This window comes from Emys orbicularis, chromosome 15 (genome assembly GCF_028017835.1).
Source record: "Emys orbicularis isolate rEmyOrb1 chromosome 15, rEmyOrb1.hap1, whole genome shotgun sequence".
Classification (NCBI taxonomy): Eukaryota; Metazoa; Chordata; order Testudines; family Emydidae; genus Emys; species Emys orbicularis.
The window spans coordinates 34,043,810-34,061,059 of NC_088697.1; the positions used below are offsets into that span (position 1 = coordinate 34,043,810).

At 46.6% G+C, this 17,250-nt stretch overlaps 2 protein-coding genes across 2 annotated transcripts in view; both read left to right on the forward strand.

Moving 5' to 3' along the window:
• KMT2A (lysine methyltransferase 2A) overlaps positions 1–5,271 on the forward strand; it is a 76,250-nt gene extending 70,979 nt beyond the window's left edge. The window contains exons 31-36 of the mRNA XM_065417071.1: positions 110–184; positions 1,870–2,044; positions 2,525–2,632; positions 3,160–3,243; positions 3,659–3,788; positions 4,996–5,271. Of these exons, the coding sequence (XP_065273143.1) occupies positions 110–184; positions 1,870–2,044; positions 2,525–2,632; positions 3,160–3,243; positions 3,659–3,788; positions 4,996–5,271 (848 nt within the window). The remainder of the gene's footprint in view (positions 1–109; positions 185–1,869; positions 2,045–2,524; positions 2,633–3,159; positions 3,244–3,658; positions 3,789–4,995) is intronic.
• A 7,062-nt stretch (positions 5,272–12,333) lies between these two features.
• Positions 12,334–15,151, forward strand: TTC36 (tetratricopeptide repeat domain 36). Its single transcript, XM_065417447.1, has 3 exons — positions 12,334–12,448; positions 13,742–13,924; positions 14,883–15,151. The coding sequence occupies exons 1-3, from the start codon at positions 12,334–12,336 to the stop codon at positions 15,149–15,151; spliced, it is 567 nt and encodes a 188-aa protein (XP_065273519.1).
• Positions 15,152–17,250: the final 2,099 nt, after the last annotated feature.

Sequence of the window (17,250 nt, forward strand, 5' to 3'; positions counted from 1 at the left end):
GCATGAGAAGACAATCCAGAGATGTACTGAGCTGCTGATCCAGTTACTCCTGATGTCTGATAGATGCAAAGCTTCTTTTATTGTTTTGTCTTCCATTTTCTAATCCCAGATGCCTGGAAATCACTGACTGATAAAGTTCAAGAAGCTCGTTCCAATGCCCGTCTGAAGCAGCTATCGTTTGCAGGTAATACCAAGCACTGAGGTTGTTTCCTCTTTGCCAGCAAGTGTATTTTAAGAGCAGATAAACCAATGTCATGAGGAAATTGTCAAACAAGAGTAGAGTCTTCAGAAGAAAAAGGGCAATTGCTTATACACAGCTCACTTCTTTAAAGGAGAAACATTTCCGGCAGTAAATATTTTGATGTAAGCAGGGCAAAACTCCTCAAGGTTTGCATAAATAAAAAGCTCCACTATTGTAGCCACAGTAACTTTTATATGAGAATGATCGGGTCAGTGACTTTCTCTCTTATTACCTGATGCGTTACTTTGTGTCAGGGTTTGTGTTTGATCCACTGAGCAAGCTACATTTATTGTACAAAGCTTAGGCAATTTTGCTACTTTTTCAAATAAGAAAATTATGCTACTTCTCTTAGGGTATGTCTACACCCAGCCGCTAGTTCGGCGGCTGGCAATCGAAGTTCTGGGTTCGACTTATCGCGTCTTGTCTGGACGCGATAAGTCGAACCAGGAAGTGCTCGCCGTCGACTGCGGTACTCCAGCTAGACGAGAGGAGTACCGCGGAGTCGACGGGGGAGCCTGCCTGCCGCGTGTGGACCGAGGTAAGATCGAACTAAGGTACTTCGAACTTCAGCTACGTTATTCACGTAGCTGAAGTTGCGTACCTTAGTTCGATTTGGGGGGTGAGTGTAGACCAAGCCTTAATGTATGGTGGCTGGCCACCTGAGCCTATTTGACCTTTTTATTCTGTGTATTAGCTGCACAAATAGCACTAGTTTAGATGCGTCCTGGAGTTCTGCCGTGAAGTTGTTTAACAACATGGTATGATCAGAAATCTCCTCGATTCAGGTCAGACTGCCTACAATGGCATGTAGCCGATCTGCGATGCTAGCAGCAAATACCTCCAATGGCCAGTGATGGGACACTAAAGTGGGAGGGCTATGAGTTACTCCAGAGAATTCTTTCCAGGTGTCTGGCTGGTGGGTCTTGCCCACATGCTCAGGGTCTATATGATCCCCATATTTAGGGTCAGGAAGGAATTTTCCCCTGGGTCAGATTGGCAGAGATCCTGGGGGTGGTTTCGCCTTCCTCTGCAGCATGGAACACTGGTCACTTGCAGGTTTAAACTAGTGTAAGTGTTGGATTTTCTGTAACTTGAAGTCTTTAAACCATGATTTGAGTGCTTCAGTAACTCAGCCAGAAGTTAGAGGTCTATTATAGGAGTGGGTGAGTGAGGGTCTGTGGCCTACAGTGTGCAGGAGGTCAGACTAGATAATCATGATAGTCCCGTCTGACCTTAAAGTCTATGAAGCACTAATGTAACTGCATAGCATACAAGTGGAATGCCCAGAGTTACCCTATAAGCTCCAGTGTAGGTTTTTTATTAGTTAGGCATAGTTTATACGCCTGCTATAGGAGGTTAGCATTCTGACCAACTTAATCACTATGTAAAAGCCACTGTCCTAGATGGTTGTAGTTCATCTGCTAGTTGCTGAACTGGGGATATGTCTTGATGCAGAGACTGAAACAAAAGAAATTTTATTTTAAGTTCTCATTAGAAATCAAACAATGTAGCTAATGCAGGGCTCTGGCAGGAGCTTCCACTGGTTTCTGATGGGCTGGTTTATTTTCCAGGCTGCCTGTCTTCACTGACTCGTGGTTTCTTACCCTTTCCTTTTGTCCTTGTTCTAGGTGTGAATGGTTTGAGGATGCTGGGGATTATCCATGATGCTGTTGTGTTCCTGATTGAGCAGCTTTATGGAGCAAAGCATTGCCACAATTACAAATTTAGGTTCCACAAACCAGAGGAGACCAATGAACCCCCATTGAATCCACATGGCTCTGCTAGGGCTGAAGTCCACCTCAGGTAAGTGTGAGCTTTCTGATGGGCGGGACTTGACCAGTCTACTAGCCAGCGTAAGAGACTTTCCCTTGCAAGTGAGGGGGAATAAACTGTAAACTTCTACAAAATTTAAGCTTTAAACTAAAAACAAGATTATAGGTTAATGGTATCTTCCAAATGTAAACTGATGGCCTGTATATTCCTGAGTCTGCATGCAGCTCTAGTACTTCTTCTGTTGCTCTTAGCTTTGCCAAGCAGTAGGAAATTGAAATTAATAAAACTGCCCACTTTACCACTTCCATTCACAATCCTAAAGATTGTTTATTTGATGTTGCTGCCTTACACAGCTTTGATCAGCACCTGAGGTGAGCATGAATCACTGAGAAGGAAATGAAAGTTAGGCCAGAGAAGTGATAGAGTAGCAGACACACATAGCCCTTGCAGCAGCCAAGATATTGTTGAAAACTAACTTTGCCAGTAATACACATGTTCTTTGCCCTCCAGGAAGTCAGCATTTGATATGTTCAATTTCCTGGCTTCTAAACACCGACAGCCACCAGAATACAACCCCAATGATGAGGAAGAGGAGGAAGTGCAGCTGAAGTCTGCTCGGTATGCAACTGGATTTATGTCTCCAAAAGGGAAAAGGGGAGGGTACTAAGAAGAAAAGCCAAATATTTTGGTCTTGTCTATTGCACCTGGAGGTGTGGTGTTACAACTTTAAATGTACAAAACACTAGAAAATAGATTGTAGAGGACAATCCTGCATTAGCAGGGGAGCTGGCTACTGAACATGGCCAGCCCCTCTCTAATCTGTTTTCATGCTACTGCAGGATGTTCTGATCAGCATTCTGGGAAAATAAGGCAAAAAAGTTTACTTTACTTATAATAAATTTGCAGAAGAGGAGAGCTGGTTAGCAGTAAGGAGTTTGTCTGAGATCTGAGGTTGAATTAAGAACAGCTTTATAATATAATATTTATAGAAAAATACACTGTATTAAACTTGGTTGCTTTCTCAGTGGGCATTGGGCTGCAGTGTCACAGTGACTAAATGTTAGTATTTTTGAAACTATACCGACTAATGCTTGGCATGGGCTCTCGAATAAAGGTGATCACTTAGCAGTGTCTCTTTGTTCTAGGAGGGCAACTAGTATGGATCTGCCAATGCCCATGCGATTCCGACACTTGAAGAAGACCTCCAAGGAGGCAGTTGGTGTCTACAGGTATGGTTTTACTCTGGTGCTTTAACTCTGTCTAGGGCAGAAGGTGATTAAAAATTGAAAACCCTTTGTAAAGTCCGACTGGAATGTTGAAGGGAAAGAGTTCTCTCTCTCACCTTCGTCTCTTCCCTTTCTTTGTTTTCAGGTCAAATCTTTAAAAAGCTGATCCTCAGTACAAACCACTTATTCCTGCCAGCTCACCTTGGTGATAGCTCAGGCATTTATTTTTGGGGTGGGAAGGGAAGCTAAAAATGTTTAGGTTACTTGCATATGATAAAAACACAGTGAGGAGAGTCAAACCCTTCGTCCCGTTGATGAAGAGTTAGCCTGTGTGCTAAGGTTTTCTGATCTTCAGTTGATACAACATGGTCCAGTTGCATTGGTTGATCTATTCTCTTACCTTGTTTCTTGTTACTAGGTCTCCCATCCATGGCCGGGGCCTATTCTGCAAAAGGAACATTGATGCAGGTGAGATGGTGATTGAATATTCAGGCAATGTTATTCGCTCCATCCTCACTGACAAACGAGAGAAGTACTATGACAGCAAGGTGAGTTCTGTAGCTTTCATCAACATTTGTAAAAGGCACAATTAAACCCATTCACAGCACTTTTCTCTGGTTGGCGAGCTGAAGGGAGCATTCCCAAGAGGAAACTGATAATTGTCTTTCACAGGGATTATGGAACTGAAACCCTGTGTAACTATGGAAAAAATATATGCCCTAATGTGTGGAGTCCTATAAAATATTAGCACTTACATAGTACTCCTAATCTTCAGTGTACTGTACAAACAGCTGATCCTCACAACCCTCTGTGTGGTAAGGAGTATAGATGGGGAAACGAAGGCAGAGGAGCTAAGCTGTTTGCCCCAGTTCAGAGAGGGGATTGGTGTCATAGCCAAGATTAGAACGGAAGAGTTTCTGGCTGCCATTCCTGTGCTCAAACCACTAGATAATTCGTCTGACAACATAAATTGTAGAGGCCAAACAAATTTTACATTCTGATGTGTGTTTGCTTTGGAGAAGGCCTGAATTAAATGCCCATTGTTGGCAACTTCTCCTATACATATCAGCAATTTCTTCTTGAAGACTCTTTTCTGTTTATGTTGACGTAGACATTTGCAGAATAATGTTGAACTGAAAATAATTATGAAAAAGAGAGAAGTTTCACATTTGTGACATCCCAAGTGCTTTCGGACAGAGCCAAAACATGTTTGTGGTGACTTTAAAACTAGTGACTTCCAGTTGCAATGCAATGTTATGACCTCCAGCAGCAGTTTGTAGAGAATGGGCCCCGAGCCTGGCCAGACTTGGTCTGTGGGGATTGCATGGGGCATAAATATGTCTGTGTGGGTGCAAGGGTGAGTTAAAGGGAGTCAAGTAAATGTATCGTGCAAACTTCAATAGGCGTGAAAATTGCACCTGAACTCTGTAGTTTGGGGTTCTAGACTTCCCAGTTTTTCCAGCATTGACTGGAGCTCTAGCAGCACTTCCTTTGCTTCTTCCAAGGGCTTAGGAAATATTTGAGCCCTGCATCAGCACTGCGGATTCAAAGGGTATGAGGATAAAATGGCTCAAGCAAGTACCTTATAACTGAAGAGTGGCTGCAGGATTCTAAGGAGATCATGGTTCCACACCAACTACATTTTGATTTCTCTTGTTTAGTTATGGTAATAAACAATCTCCTGAAACTCCAGGCAGGGGAGAGGGACTCTTGGCTTCCCTGAACTCTAAATGCCTTTCTTTCCTCCATGCCCAGGGGATTGGCTGCTACATGTTCCGCATTGATGACTCCGAAGTGGTAGATGCCACTATGCACGGAAATGCAGCCCGCTTCATCAACCACTCATGTGAGCCCAACTGTTACTCCCGTGTAATCAACATTGATGGCCAGAAACACATCGTCATCTTCGCCATGCGCAAAATCTACCGTGGGGAGGAACTCACGTATGACTACAAATTCCCCATTGAAGACGCCAGCAACAAACTGCCTTGTAACTGTGGCGCCAAGAAGTGCAGGAAATTCTTAAACTAAAACTTTCATGAGCTGTGAGTGAGCCCTGAAGGGCCTGGGGCGAACCAAAGTTACAATGCATTTCCTTCCCGCCATTTGGGGGGGGGGAGGGGAGGACAGAGATGGAAATGAAGATTGACGGGGGCTCAGGGACGTAAGTGATGGCTGCGCTTCTCCGCCAGAGTCCACATCTTCATGTCTCACATGCGCACACTTATCCTTTGTGAAAGACACGGATGATCAGAGAAGATCCTCAATATGATTGTTATACTTTTTCCACTCCCCCCCCCCCTTCCTCCTCCTCCCCCCCTCCAGTATTTGTCATTGTGGGATAGTGAGCGGGAGAGGGGAAGGGTGGATGGATGAGGCAAAACAGACCAAAACCCATATATGGGTAGAGGCCTCAGGTTTTGTCCTTTGTTGTTTCTGGTTTGTCAGGACTCTGTGACCAGCTTTGCCAGGAACGGCAATGTGGGGTTTTCAGTTTCCTTCGCTTGCTGTGTCATAATTTTAAAAAGCGCAGTATTTGACTGAGCGTTTCCTCAGGAGAGCGACTGTATCCCATCAACCAGCTCCATGAAGGATGTTCTGAGTGTCTGGTTCCTTCCACCATGCATTTCCAAAACACTATTTGTGAGCAGGCTGGGTCTTATCAGACTTCTTAGAGCAGCCATAGGTGGCCCCAGTGCATTTCTCTTGGTTGGTCTGTCCTTTATTGGGGCCTGGGAAGAGTAAATAAGGCTAGGGTAACCTACAGCAGCCTGTAAGTGAACTGAAAAGGGTTTCAGTAGCATTTTCCTCTGAAATTCCTGTTTTTGTATAAGAGAGTTCCTAGCTATTTTAGTAAAGGAAGGGGCTGTGTTGGGTTTATGCCAACTGATTACAGTGATTCACTCTTCAGGATTTACAGCCCAAAGTGGAAATCCTTGTCAGCAAAGGCCTTGTTTCAGTAATGAAGTCCTTTGTAGAGTAGGAACAACTCTTCTCCCATGTTTCTGCCATCAGAAATGGGCACTCTTCTTTGGTCTAGGGAGAGATCTGCCTCCCTACCTCTGACCTGTCCAAGCAATGGAAATCCATGAGCAGAGTAGCAGGACCTGCAGCTGTCAGAAATGGAGAGCAGCTCTATTAGCCAGCCCGCACTCCCAACCAGAAAGTAGCAAGGGCAATTTGCAGAGATTGCAGCTGGAGAAGCTCTGCTCACATGGTTTAAATAATGTAGTAGAATAAATGAATCAGGCAAATGAGTGATTTCTCTAAGCACATCCCTCTCTCTAGATCCATTTCTAGGTTACGGTTACGTCAATCTTCCTTGTAAGACATAGGAATAGGCACCAAAAGGGGTTTTTAAAAGCTCAGTAGACATGCAAGGCCAAACACTAACAGTCTGAGCATACTCCTTGTAGCATTTAAAAATGTGTTTAGGAAACCAGTTTGCAACTGCCACAATTAAACCCACCTGAGTGAAATAGTAAATCCATTTAAAAAGCAAAACAGAATGACACTAGTCCTGGTTCAAGCGGGATAACTTCCCCCCCTTTTGGATCCAAAAAAAAAAGCCCCAACCCTGTTAAATTAAGTGATTGGATTTTACTCTGTTCTGTTTACAGTGTAGTATTTAAGGTTTTATAAATGTAAATATATTTTGTATATTTTTCTATGAGAAGCACTTCATAGGGAAAAGCACTTATGACAAGGCTATTTTTAAACAGTGGTATTATCCTAATTTAAGATAATCTGTTTTTAATAATTTTTTATTTTCATAGGATGGTTATAGGAAATATCTGGCTGGACATGGTCTGATCCTTCCTCCAGAGAGAGGGATACTTTTATTTTTATTTTACTTTTAATCTTGTTCTGCCTTGTTGACTTAAGTAACTGTTTCCTGGAAGCTTTGGCTGGACCTTAATTATATTGATTTGTCAAGGGAGAGGGCATGGGGAACAATCACCCAACTCAGGAGGAGTTTGACTCAGTGGAACTTTATTTGAACATCTGTGTTAACATTTTTTGGTACAGTTTTCCTACCGCTGGGCAGAAAGAGGCATGATTCTGCCTTGACACATGCCACTGTTCTGTTTATAGAAAGGTGAAGGAGAGGGGGTAATAATCGCTCTCTTTACTTTTCCATTAGTTTGGTCAGAGCTCAGAATTAGGAATATGGCAGGAAATACGAATTTTTCCACCTTGCTCTTTCCATTTAAATCTTGCAGAGCAGACATGTCCTCCTCAGTAATTCACTGATCCTGCCAGGATACTTACTGAGCGTGAGTGGTCCCTGCATCTCTGGAGAGATCACTTTAACTTAAGCCCAGGACTGTGATTGGTAGCAGGGAAAGCCAACTTCCCATCACTCACTACTGTGTTTCTAAAGCAGCTTCACTGGATAAAGAGCCAGAGTGGGTTTTCATTCTCGGAAAATTCTCAACTCTTCAACCAGAGAAACTTGGTCCTGTGGAAATTGAGCAAAGCAATAGAACCACAGCCCTGCCTTTGTTCACCATCATTGTTAGGAACAGGTGTGGGATTTGCACCCACCAATGCACTTCTCAGCCCTGAGTGCCTCTCACTTGGAAACATATGAATTTTTCCTTTGAACAGTAAAATGATGATGTTCTCCTCTCTCCTCTGTCCCTGTGGACAGGCCATCTACAATTTGCTGAATTAGCAAATTGAAAGGCTGCTATGAAACAGCATCAGCAACCGCCTATGGAAATTGGACAGCATTGACGAATAACTCCTTAGCGCTCACAGTCTAGCACTATGTATCTGTGCCATTCAACCCCCGAGACCTCTTCCTCTGACCTGAGAATGAAATGCAGCACTCAGAAGGGTCAGGAATTGCTGTTTCCTTTTTTTATTGCACTGTGTGATTATTATTTTGTACAACTTTTTTTAAAGGAAAAATCAAAGGCAAAGCTGTACGTGTTACTGAAATGATTTGATGCACTGACAGTTTGGGAATGCACACACACTGAGAGGCCAGAAAGCATGTCTGGGGAAATCTCAGCTCAGCATCCCTAGACACAACTCTTCGCGGCAGTGCTGGGGGACAGTTCCAGTGCTGGACACACCAGTGAATTTTAACTTCAGAATGGTCTAGTTCAATCATTTTCCCCCTTCTCCCTCCTGCTGATATCCCTTAATCTGGCAGAGAATCAGCCTCTGCAGCTGACAACAATCCCATTCTTGTCTCTTGCCAAAAATCTGTGTAGCTATCAGCTATTTGATAAGCAAAATTGAGTCCTCACCAGAAATCCACACTAAGAGCAAGCTCTGATCAGGAAACACTGCTCCCACAAACCCCCTTAGGAAAAAACACAAGAAGAGGGGGGAAAAATAAGTGAAGGAGAAAACAGAAGAGAGATACCACCTGAGTCCCTCTGAGAACCAGGCACTAGAAATTTCCTCTACCGTGAGGACTGAGAGCGCAAATGGATCAGGCTAGAATTTGGTAGAAGATCCAGCTCACTGAATGCTTTGCTGCTATACCTGTTGTGGCTGCCTTAACTAGCAGCCACTGTGGCCAGTGAAACTGTCTGTAAACCAGAGAAGCTGAATTGTGCTGACTTACAGGCTGGGCCAGGGGTCCCCTTGGCTCCCCACTTCCATTGTTCTCACCAGTCTATCTCCAGCACAGAGGTTTTCAGTCACTTACAGTTTTAAACAAATAAAAGGAAGGTGGGGAGAAGCCTTGGCAGCTAGTATTTAAGTTTTCAATGATTCATCTGTAAGACACAGGCCTATGTGCCCTTTAACCCTGTCCTGCCCAGGCTAATTGTGAGCACAATGCAGCTTCCTCGTATATGAATGTATATTTTATAAGGACTGACATAGATCATGATATCTGAAAATACTAAAAGTCAAACCTTAAGGCATTTATTTTTATTTGTACAAACCAATTTTTTTAAAGGAAAAGCGGGTCATTGCAAAGGGCTGGGTATAATCTTTTTATTTCATTTTCTTTCATTTCCAAGCAATACCAGGTTCTTCAGCAAGATGGTCTTTGTGCAGAATCATGCCATTCAAACCCATACTACTGGTCCATACTCAACACACTTGCGAGTTTTTTTTATAACTATAAATATGATATATATAGGAACTAATATAGTAATGCACCGTGTAATGAAGCCTAGTTCAGTATCGGTCCATGGCTTTTAATTCTCTTAACACTATAGATAAGGATTGTGTTACAGTTGCTAACAAAGGCAGGAAAAATAATCAAGCTGTGTACTTCTGGGTTAACAAATGGAAACTGAAGGGGGCTTGCTTGGCACTAGTGCAGAACACCTCAGCCTGAAGAGTGACAGCATTCGCATTCAGGAACTTGCTGCAGAAATGAAATACTTAGCCCGGAGTTTCCCTGCTTGAGGATTTTTCTGACCTTCAATGTTACCAGTCAGTACTTGTACAACTTGTTTTTTTGTTTTTTGGAATTTTTTTTTTTTTTTTTTTTTTTTTTGGTTATGAATGTTGGGGTACCACCTGCATATAGGGAAAAATGTGTTCTGTGCTTTCCTGGTATCTTTTTAACAAGGTACTGTAGCTTTGTCTATCAACCAAGAACTATACTTGTGGTGTTTCTTTTATTAAACTTAACAGTCTCTTTAGTAAATACAGATAGGTAAATAATTGTTCAAAAAAAAAAAAAAGCTCTACAATGGCAAGGTTATGTTCTAGAAATAATACATTTCTCGACAACTTATCATGTATAACAGATCTTTTTATTTCTGTTTTTCTTGTGTTCTTCCAAGCTTCTGGTTTTAAAAAAAAAAAAGAAAAAAAAAAAGAAAAAAGGAAATGTCTAAAGTACATCAGTGTTAACTCCCTGTCACAGGGACGAAGGAAATACTTTAATAGTTAAAAAACAATGCTGAAAGCTCTGCGAAAGACTGAATGTAAAAATAAAAAAGTGTATATAGTTGTAAAAAACAAAAAGGAGTTTTTAAACATGTTTATTTTCTATGCACTTTTTTTTATTTAAGTGATAGTTTAATTAATAAACATGTCAAGTTTATTGCTGCAGAGGGTGACTCTTGATTTACTTTATTTTTAAAAAGCTGGAGAGGAGGAGGTGTTCCAGTGCCACCATCGCTCAGTCTCATCATATGAATCACCCTTTCTTCAGAAAAGGCACATGGGTATCATGTGGCTTCATTATTACTATTTGTGTTGCAGTGCCAGAGATGTGACTGGTGCACTGCGAAAGAAATGAGTCCCTGCCTCAAAAGGGGATGGTTCTTGACAGGTAACCTTGAAACATAAGGGCATGCAGTGATGTCATGAAAGAAAAGTTAGAAGGTACAGACGGGAGAGAACTGTGCTTGGGAGGTTTGAGAATGGGTGGTGTGGAATTCGAGCTCCCTTTACCTTTGCCAGGAGCTGAAGAGGAGTCTCCTGCAGTAGCGTGGCTGACGTTGTATGAAGGGATACAAGCGGCTCGGGCAAAAGGTATGTAGAGAGGGAAGAAGCTAAAAACAAGGCAATTTTGAATTGGCTTCTGAAAGCTCTGGGATATTGAGCAGAGTTGCTTACGGAGATGATGGTGCAGGCAGCAGTACTAATGGAGAGTGAGCTATTGAAGGATAAGGAAGGAGGCCTCGTCCCTCCCAAGTCCTTGATCCCTCATGGTCACAGAACAAGTGAAACACCATTTGTAAAAATCACCCAGGTGTTAAGTAGACCCTGTGCTAAGAGTGTGTGTGTACTTTGTGACTTGTGTGTGGGATTTTACTGTGGCATTGGGCATCCATGTTCTAAGCTCTTCAGGATACTGAAACATTCACATATATTCAGCATCTCCCTATCATCTTGGCCTGCGATACAGAATTAGTTCAAAGCATTATGAAACTCAACTTAATGGAAGGAAAGTTAGCTATATTAGTGTAGTCAATGTTTATATGCTGCTAGAGCCCAAAGGCCTCAGTTGGGGTTGGGGCCGCATTGCAGGGCACTGTACAAACCGCCAGACAGCCAACAGCCACAGATACACTGAGGGAATGCGGATCCAATGAACCTGGGGAGGAATTGGCCCTGCTGGCTTAGTTTCATGGATGGTGGATGGCTGGTTTCAGTTGAGGGCAAAGAAAAGAAGGGGAAGAACAACAGGCCCCACTTGTCACCTGTCCAGCGATGCCCTTTGCTGTGGTGCCTGGAGAACCATCCAGAGGGGCATCCTGAGGCGGAAAAGACACTGACAGTGGGGATTTTATCAGGGGTTTTCCTCAGGCATGAAGCCAGCACAGAGGTGTCTGAGGGAGAAACTGCCTTGTGGGCAGTGAAGACTGGGAACACTGGCAAAGCGAACACAGGTTGACATCACCTTAGGTAAGTAGGTCACCAAGTGGAGTGAAGCAACATTATGAACTGCCTGGAAGGTAAAGACAAGTATCTTTTATTTGATATACAGGTGAAGGAGGAACTGGCAGAGGGACTCAGGGCCTGACGTCAGAATCCCGAGAATAACATCTTGGCAGAAGCATGGTGAAGGCACAAGGGGAGTAAGGGTGCAGGAGTCCAAGTCAGATGAGGAGAGGGTTCTGTAGCCAAGACATTCAGGGATCCGGGCTTGGACAACAATTTTGGCTGTGTATGCAGGGGGGAAAGTCCGATGCCAGAGGAGACGTGAAAGAAAACTGTGAAGATTTAGCAATGACCTGAATGTGCATCCAGTTTATTTCCATGTCTGTGCAATAGAAACTGGTAGTGCTTTGGGTGGGGCTAGAACCCCTTTCCCTGCCCTCTCCCCCACACATCCTGTTACTGACCTCAACGCCTGCAATGGTTTTAGTGAGTTCAGCTCACATTTGACATTTTGAATGTCTGGACCCTGCAATTCCACTGCTGTCCTTGCCTGCAGTTAACAGCCAGCAGGCCCTCTGGAGGCTTGATCTGCCTCTAGCATCCTGTCCCTGGCCAAAAGGCCATGTGAACATTAACTTCCCCTGCTGCTCTGCAGTGCGGTGCCCCATCTCCTCCCCCACTCCTATTGGCTGCTTTTAGGCCAGTCCCCAATTGTGTCTCCAGACCTCATTCCTGGCTTGCTAGAGGTGCCTTTTCCTGCCTCTCACTGTGCTGTTAAACATGGCTACAGCCAAGGACAGAGCGGTTCTGCAAACAATCTTTAACCCCAATACTCCTTTTGGGGATATCCCTGGGTTAGATGAGGAAGAGGAGGCAGCAGCAATCCCAGGGGAAGGTGAGGTTTGATTCAGCAGCAGTTGTACCTCTGGGGCCTCAGATTCTTGCTGGTAACTAAATGTCTGTGCAGTGGCTGTGATTTACCTTTCCAGTGGCGGACTTTGCCATTGAGGAGGTGTGTGCTGGCACTGGTTAATGGAGGGAAGAACTGTCTTCATTGTGAACAATGGCACTGCCATAATCCAAGAGAAGTCAGTGGAGTTACACCAGGGAAGAACTAGTTGCAGGGATGTTGTGGAATGATCCAGTGTTCCCCTGGCAGTGACTGATGGGGGCTTGGAAGCTAGGGCAGAGCTCACTAAGAGCTGGAAGGAGAGCATGCTGATCTCTAGAAAGACATGCCAGTTGGACTAACTGGACCCTAATGGGACTAGGGCCCTCACTAGTTAGCACCTGAAAGCTCTTCTCAGCCCTGGAGGGGGAAATCTCTACAATGCAGACAAAGTGATGCAAGAGAGCTGCCTGCTTGCCTCTTGTCATGCTGCCTGTCTGTCACTTAGATGAGAAGAGAACAGCAGGTCCCTGCATCTATGACTCCTTACCAGATAACGGTGCAGCTGGGAGTTGGGGGAGGGCCCACAGAGCAGGGCCACAATTACAGAAGGTGGGGTAGCAGATACCTGCCTGATCACCTAAGCCTGCCTTCTACATTCGGCCAGTGCAGGCATCAGGACCACGTCGCCTTCCCCCAAACTCACAAAATTGTTACAAATAACCAAGGAGTCAGGTCTGGATCAGGTGCTGAGTGGATCCCATTGGACCCACCCCTGGGTCAGGCAGTCCTGTGGAAAGGGATCACACAGGAGACAGGAAAGTTCCTCTTCTAATTCACTGGGGAACAGCTTGAACACTTTGGCCTTGGGGCCAGGACCCAGGCACTTTGCAGTGAGGTTCCTGGTCTCTCTTTGGGGCAGCAGGTTTAGGTGAATCTGAATGTGTGTGTGGAAATTAAACTGCATGTTGGATTTAAATGCAGCCTGCTGCCCAGTCTGCATGCCTGCCTGAGTAAAGGTGCCCAATGGGGATCTGCTGTCACAGCAACCCATGACATGCCTGGGCACCTCTCTCAACCCTTGGTGGATCAGGAAAGCAGAGCCCAAGACTAGCTCAGAGCCCCCATATTAACCCCTGCTCCAGTGGGCTCTCCTGTCCCATGCCTAGTGGTGGTGAGACTCCCCCCTCACTGTGCCCTGGTCTGGCACAGGGGATCAACCCCCCCCCCCCCCAGCTCGGTGTCTGCGCAAAGCGCTGCATAAATTAGGCTTTTCCTTTATGCATGTCACAGATGGAGCTTTCGCCTCAGAGCTGCTGGAGCAAGTCAAAGACCTGGAGCTGCAGGGGGTTTTGGCAGCTGAATCGGGAGATGTGAACACGGCCCTTGAGAGATTCAGCCAGGCCATTCGGCTCCTTCCGGAGCGAGCCTCGTGCTACAACAACCGTGCCCAGGCCCTTCGTCTCAAAGGGGATGTGGCAGGTAAATGAGGAGGGGAGTTGTGCCCATCATGCCTGGGTTGGCAGTTACGTTGGGGAGGGCAGCAAACCGATGGTCTGACTGGTTCTGGGGTGACTGGGCCAGGCGTGGGGTCTGATGGGCAGCAATGCAGTCACAGCACAACGTATGTGAATTGCACACACTAGAGAAGGAGCTTCTAAGCTCAGCACTGGGGGCCAGGAACTCCTAGGTTCTATCCTGACTTGTGACCCAATGTTTCATGTGATGTTCCTGTGACCCAGGACTTCCTTCTGTGGGTCCTGAAATGCCCCTGTTTTTTCGGTCCTATTGTTTGTTCCAGTGTGTAGTAACACTGGGTAGAATTTGCTCTGTATTTACCAGGAACACACTTTCAGAGAGTTGGACGGGGTTTGGAGTGGAGTAAGATGAGTCGAGACACTACTGGAGATGCGCTGGGGCTCACAGTCAATGTTCATGATTCTTGGTCCGTGTTCCATAATAGATAAATTCAGAACAAGTTATCTCTCCCCTCTGAGAACTTGCCCATGTTGTGGATGGGTCAGGAGCTGGTGCACAGCATAGAAAATAGCAACAGAAGGTCCTGTGGCATCTTTAAGACTAACACGGCTACCCCTCTGAGCATAGAAAATAGGCACTTTTTTATCTATTGAATGAACATTTCATGACCCTAAAACAAGTCCTCACAAAAGGACCCTGTTTTCTTATTTTGAAAATGTTACAGCATCTCAGCTCTGAGACACACTCCGAGGATGGCTTTGGTCACTGCCCTGTGCCCCATCTGTACGAGAGGGATAATACTTCGCTCTTCCAACAGAAGGCAATGGAAAGTACCTAGTGCTGTGCATACTGATCATGGATCTGAACCCCCAGGAGCCCACAGCTGTGTCCCAGCACATTACACTGACCAAGGGCAGGCAGAGTTCACCCTTCTGCCATTCTGTCTTCTGTCTCCACACAGGTGCCCTGCAGGACCTGGACACAGCCCTGCACCTCAGCAGGGGCACAGGCCGTGCGGCATGCCAGTGCTTTGTGCAGCGAGGTCTCATCAAGGTGCTGCAGGGGCACGAGGATGATGCCAGGCAGGATTTTGAGCAGGGAGCTAGACTGGGTAGTGCCTTCGCTCGGCACCAGCTGGTCCTGATGAACCCCTATTCAGCGCTCTGCAACCAGATGCTGTTGGAGATGATGAGGAAGCTGCAGAACCCAGACATCCAGGGAAGCAACTAGAGCCCATCTGTCCAGGCAAGGGGTCAGGAGAGGGTTGCCAATGAATCATTCTGCTGGGCCATGCAGACAGGATGCCCTCCACCTACCCCACATAGAATCCTGAGCTGGGGCAAGGGGAGCCTAGATCAGGGGTTCTCAACCATTTTCTTTGAGCCCCCCCCCCCCCCCCCCCAATAAAAACTCCACGGTCCAACTGTGCCACCACAACTTTTTCTGCATATAAAAGCCGGGGCTGGCGTTAGCGTGTAGCAAACAGGGAAATTGTCCGGGGCCCTGTGCCACAGGGGGCCCTGCAAAGCTAAGTTGCTCAGGCTTCGGCTTCAGCCGCAGGTGGTGGGGCTCAGGACCCTGGGCTGCAGTCCTGTGCGGCAGGGCTTTGGTTTTCTGCCCTGGGCCCTAGAAATTCTAATGCCAGCCATGCTTGGCGGACCTCCTCAAACCTGCTTGCGGCCCCCTGGTTGAGAACCACTGGTCTAGATTGGTGCATCCTGAGCAACGGCCAGATGTTTGTGGGGAAGTTTGTCTTTTGCAGAGCCTGAGGCATCTCAATCCTGGCAGCCTCCGCTGGCCTGGCACAGAGCATGATCTGCAGTGTCTTTGTCACAGGCTGGTTCCCAGATGAGGCCTCCAGGCAGGTGAGCCACCTGGCAGGGACTCCCCAGGAGCTGGGCCACTGTGTACAAACCAGCACAAGCCACTTCCTCCCCAGAAGCATTTGTCGTTTCTAGTAAAGCGTTAGAACCTCATGAGTGGATGGCTGGATCAGAATCACATCATATTCTGGACAAGCCTCCCCTGCGGCCGTTTCTCTCACTTGCTTGCTCCAGAGAAGAGCTGACCCTGCTTCAGCTTGGGCATTGTTCTTCCCTATCACAAATAAACTCTCTAGTTTGACTGGTGCTTGGCTCCAGTTGTCTGGGTGTAATTAATGTTCTTTTCACTTTTAGATGTAAGTAGTAATGAAAGAGTGCTCTGAAAAAACCCAGCCCCTTCCTGTGTCCCTAGCAAATGTAGCCATTGGGTTCTTCGGTTCCCCAGGTCCTTGTTCACATGTCACTCAGCTGGGGCCTGGAACTCCACTGGCCTATGCTCAGTAACAGTAGCCCACTGGACTGGGTCTTTGGAAACAGGATTCGATTCCCTGCTCTGGCCCGGATTCGCTGTGGGATCACGGGCCAGTCACTCAGTCTTTCTGCCTTGGTTCCTTCATTGGTTTGTCTTGTCTTTTTAAACGGTTGGCGTTTTGAGGCAGGGACTCTCTCCAGGTGCATATTCAGCACTTAACACAATGGGGCCTTGAGTGTGACTGGGGCCTCTCTCTGTTCCTATTAGATGGTGGTTCGTGTACTGATTGCTTTCCTAATGCCGGCAGTGGCTTAAGTACACCCTGTCCTTTCATTTGCTTGCACTCCCTCTCCGGGCTCAGCATGATGCTGTTGTGTTTCGGTCTCCAGTACTGACCCCCCAGGGCCTGTCTAGCTCCAAACATTTCCCACTTGAAATCATGGCAAACACCCCTCTTGACACTGGGGTTTTTAACCCTCTTTTTATTTTGTTTCCAGAACGTAAGGTCTAGTTCTCAGCTAGGTCAGAATGGGGTACGGGGTAGAGACTGGGCCTGCTCCATCCTAGCCGGCAGCATTGTCCTAGGGTTGCTCAACGGGCATTTTACATAGTAACTGTGTGCGGTAAAATCACAGCAGCACCAGTTAATCCGACCTAAGCGTTCACACGAGCCAGCGCATTGGTGCTCAGGCCGAGCCTTTGGCTCCACCCTCCAGCCAATGGGATTCGCAGCCAGGCTGCAACGCCGGCCCCAAGCGAGGCTGGGACTGCAGCGGTCGGGCGCGGAGCCAGGGCCGCGCCGCTCCGCGAGCTCCGGGCAGCTGCTGTGGGGCCGCGCGCTCTGCACCGCCCTGCCGGGATGGGCGGGACGCTGCCCGCGGCCCCTGCAGCGCCCCCAGGTAACCGGCCGCCGCCCGCCGCAGCGAGCCGGGAGCTGCCGCAGCCGCAGCCGCGTGCTCGGGGCTGGCTCGCTCGCAGCAGAGCTGGGGGGCCCCCGGCGGGGGGGGGGCATCGGCTGCAGCCCGCGCGCCACC

Excerpts from the sequence above, each read along its gene's own strand:
- TTC36 (XM_065417447.1), top strand. The coding sequence starts at position 12,334 with ATGGCTACAGCCAAGGACAGAGCGGTTCTGCAAACAATCTTTAACCCC. Across the intron at positions 12,449-13,741 it reads AGCAGCAATCCCAGGGGAAG|CTTTCGCCTCAGAGCTGCTG; the intron begins GTGAGGTTTGAT and ends TCACAGATGGAG. Across the intron at positions 13,925-14,882 it reads TCTCAAAGGGGATGTGGCAG|GTGCCCTGCAGGACCTGGAC; the intron begins GTAAATGAGGAG and ends GTCTCCACACAG.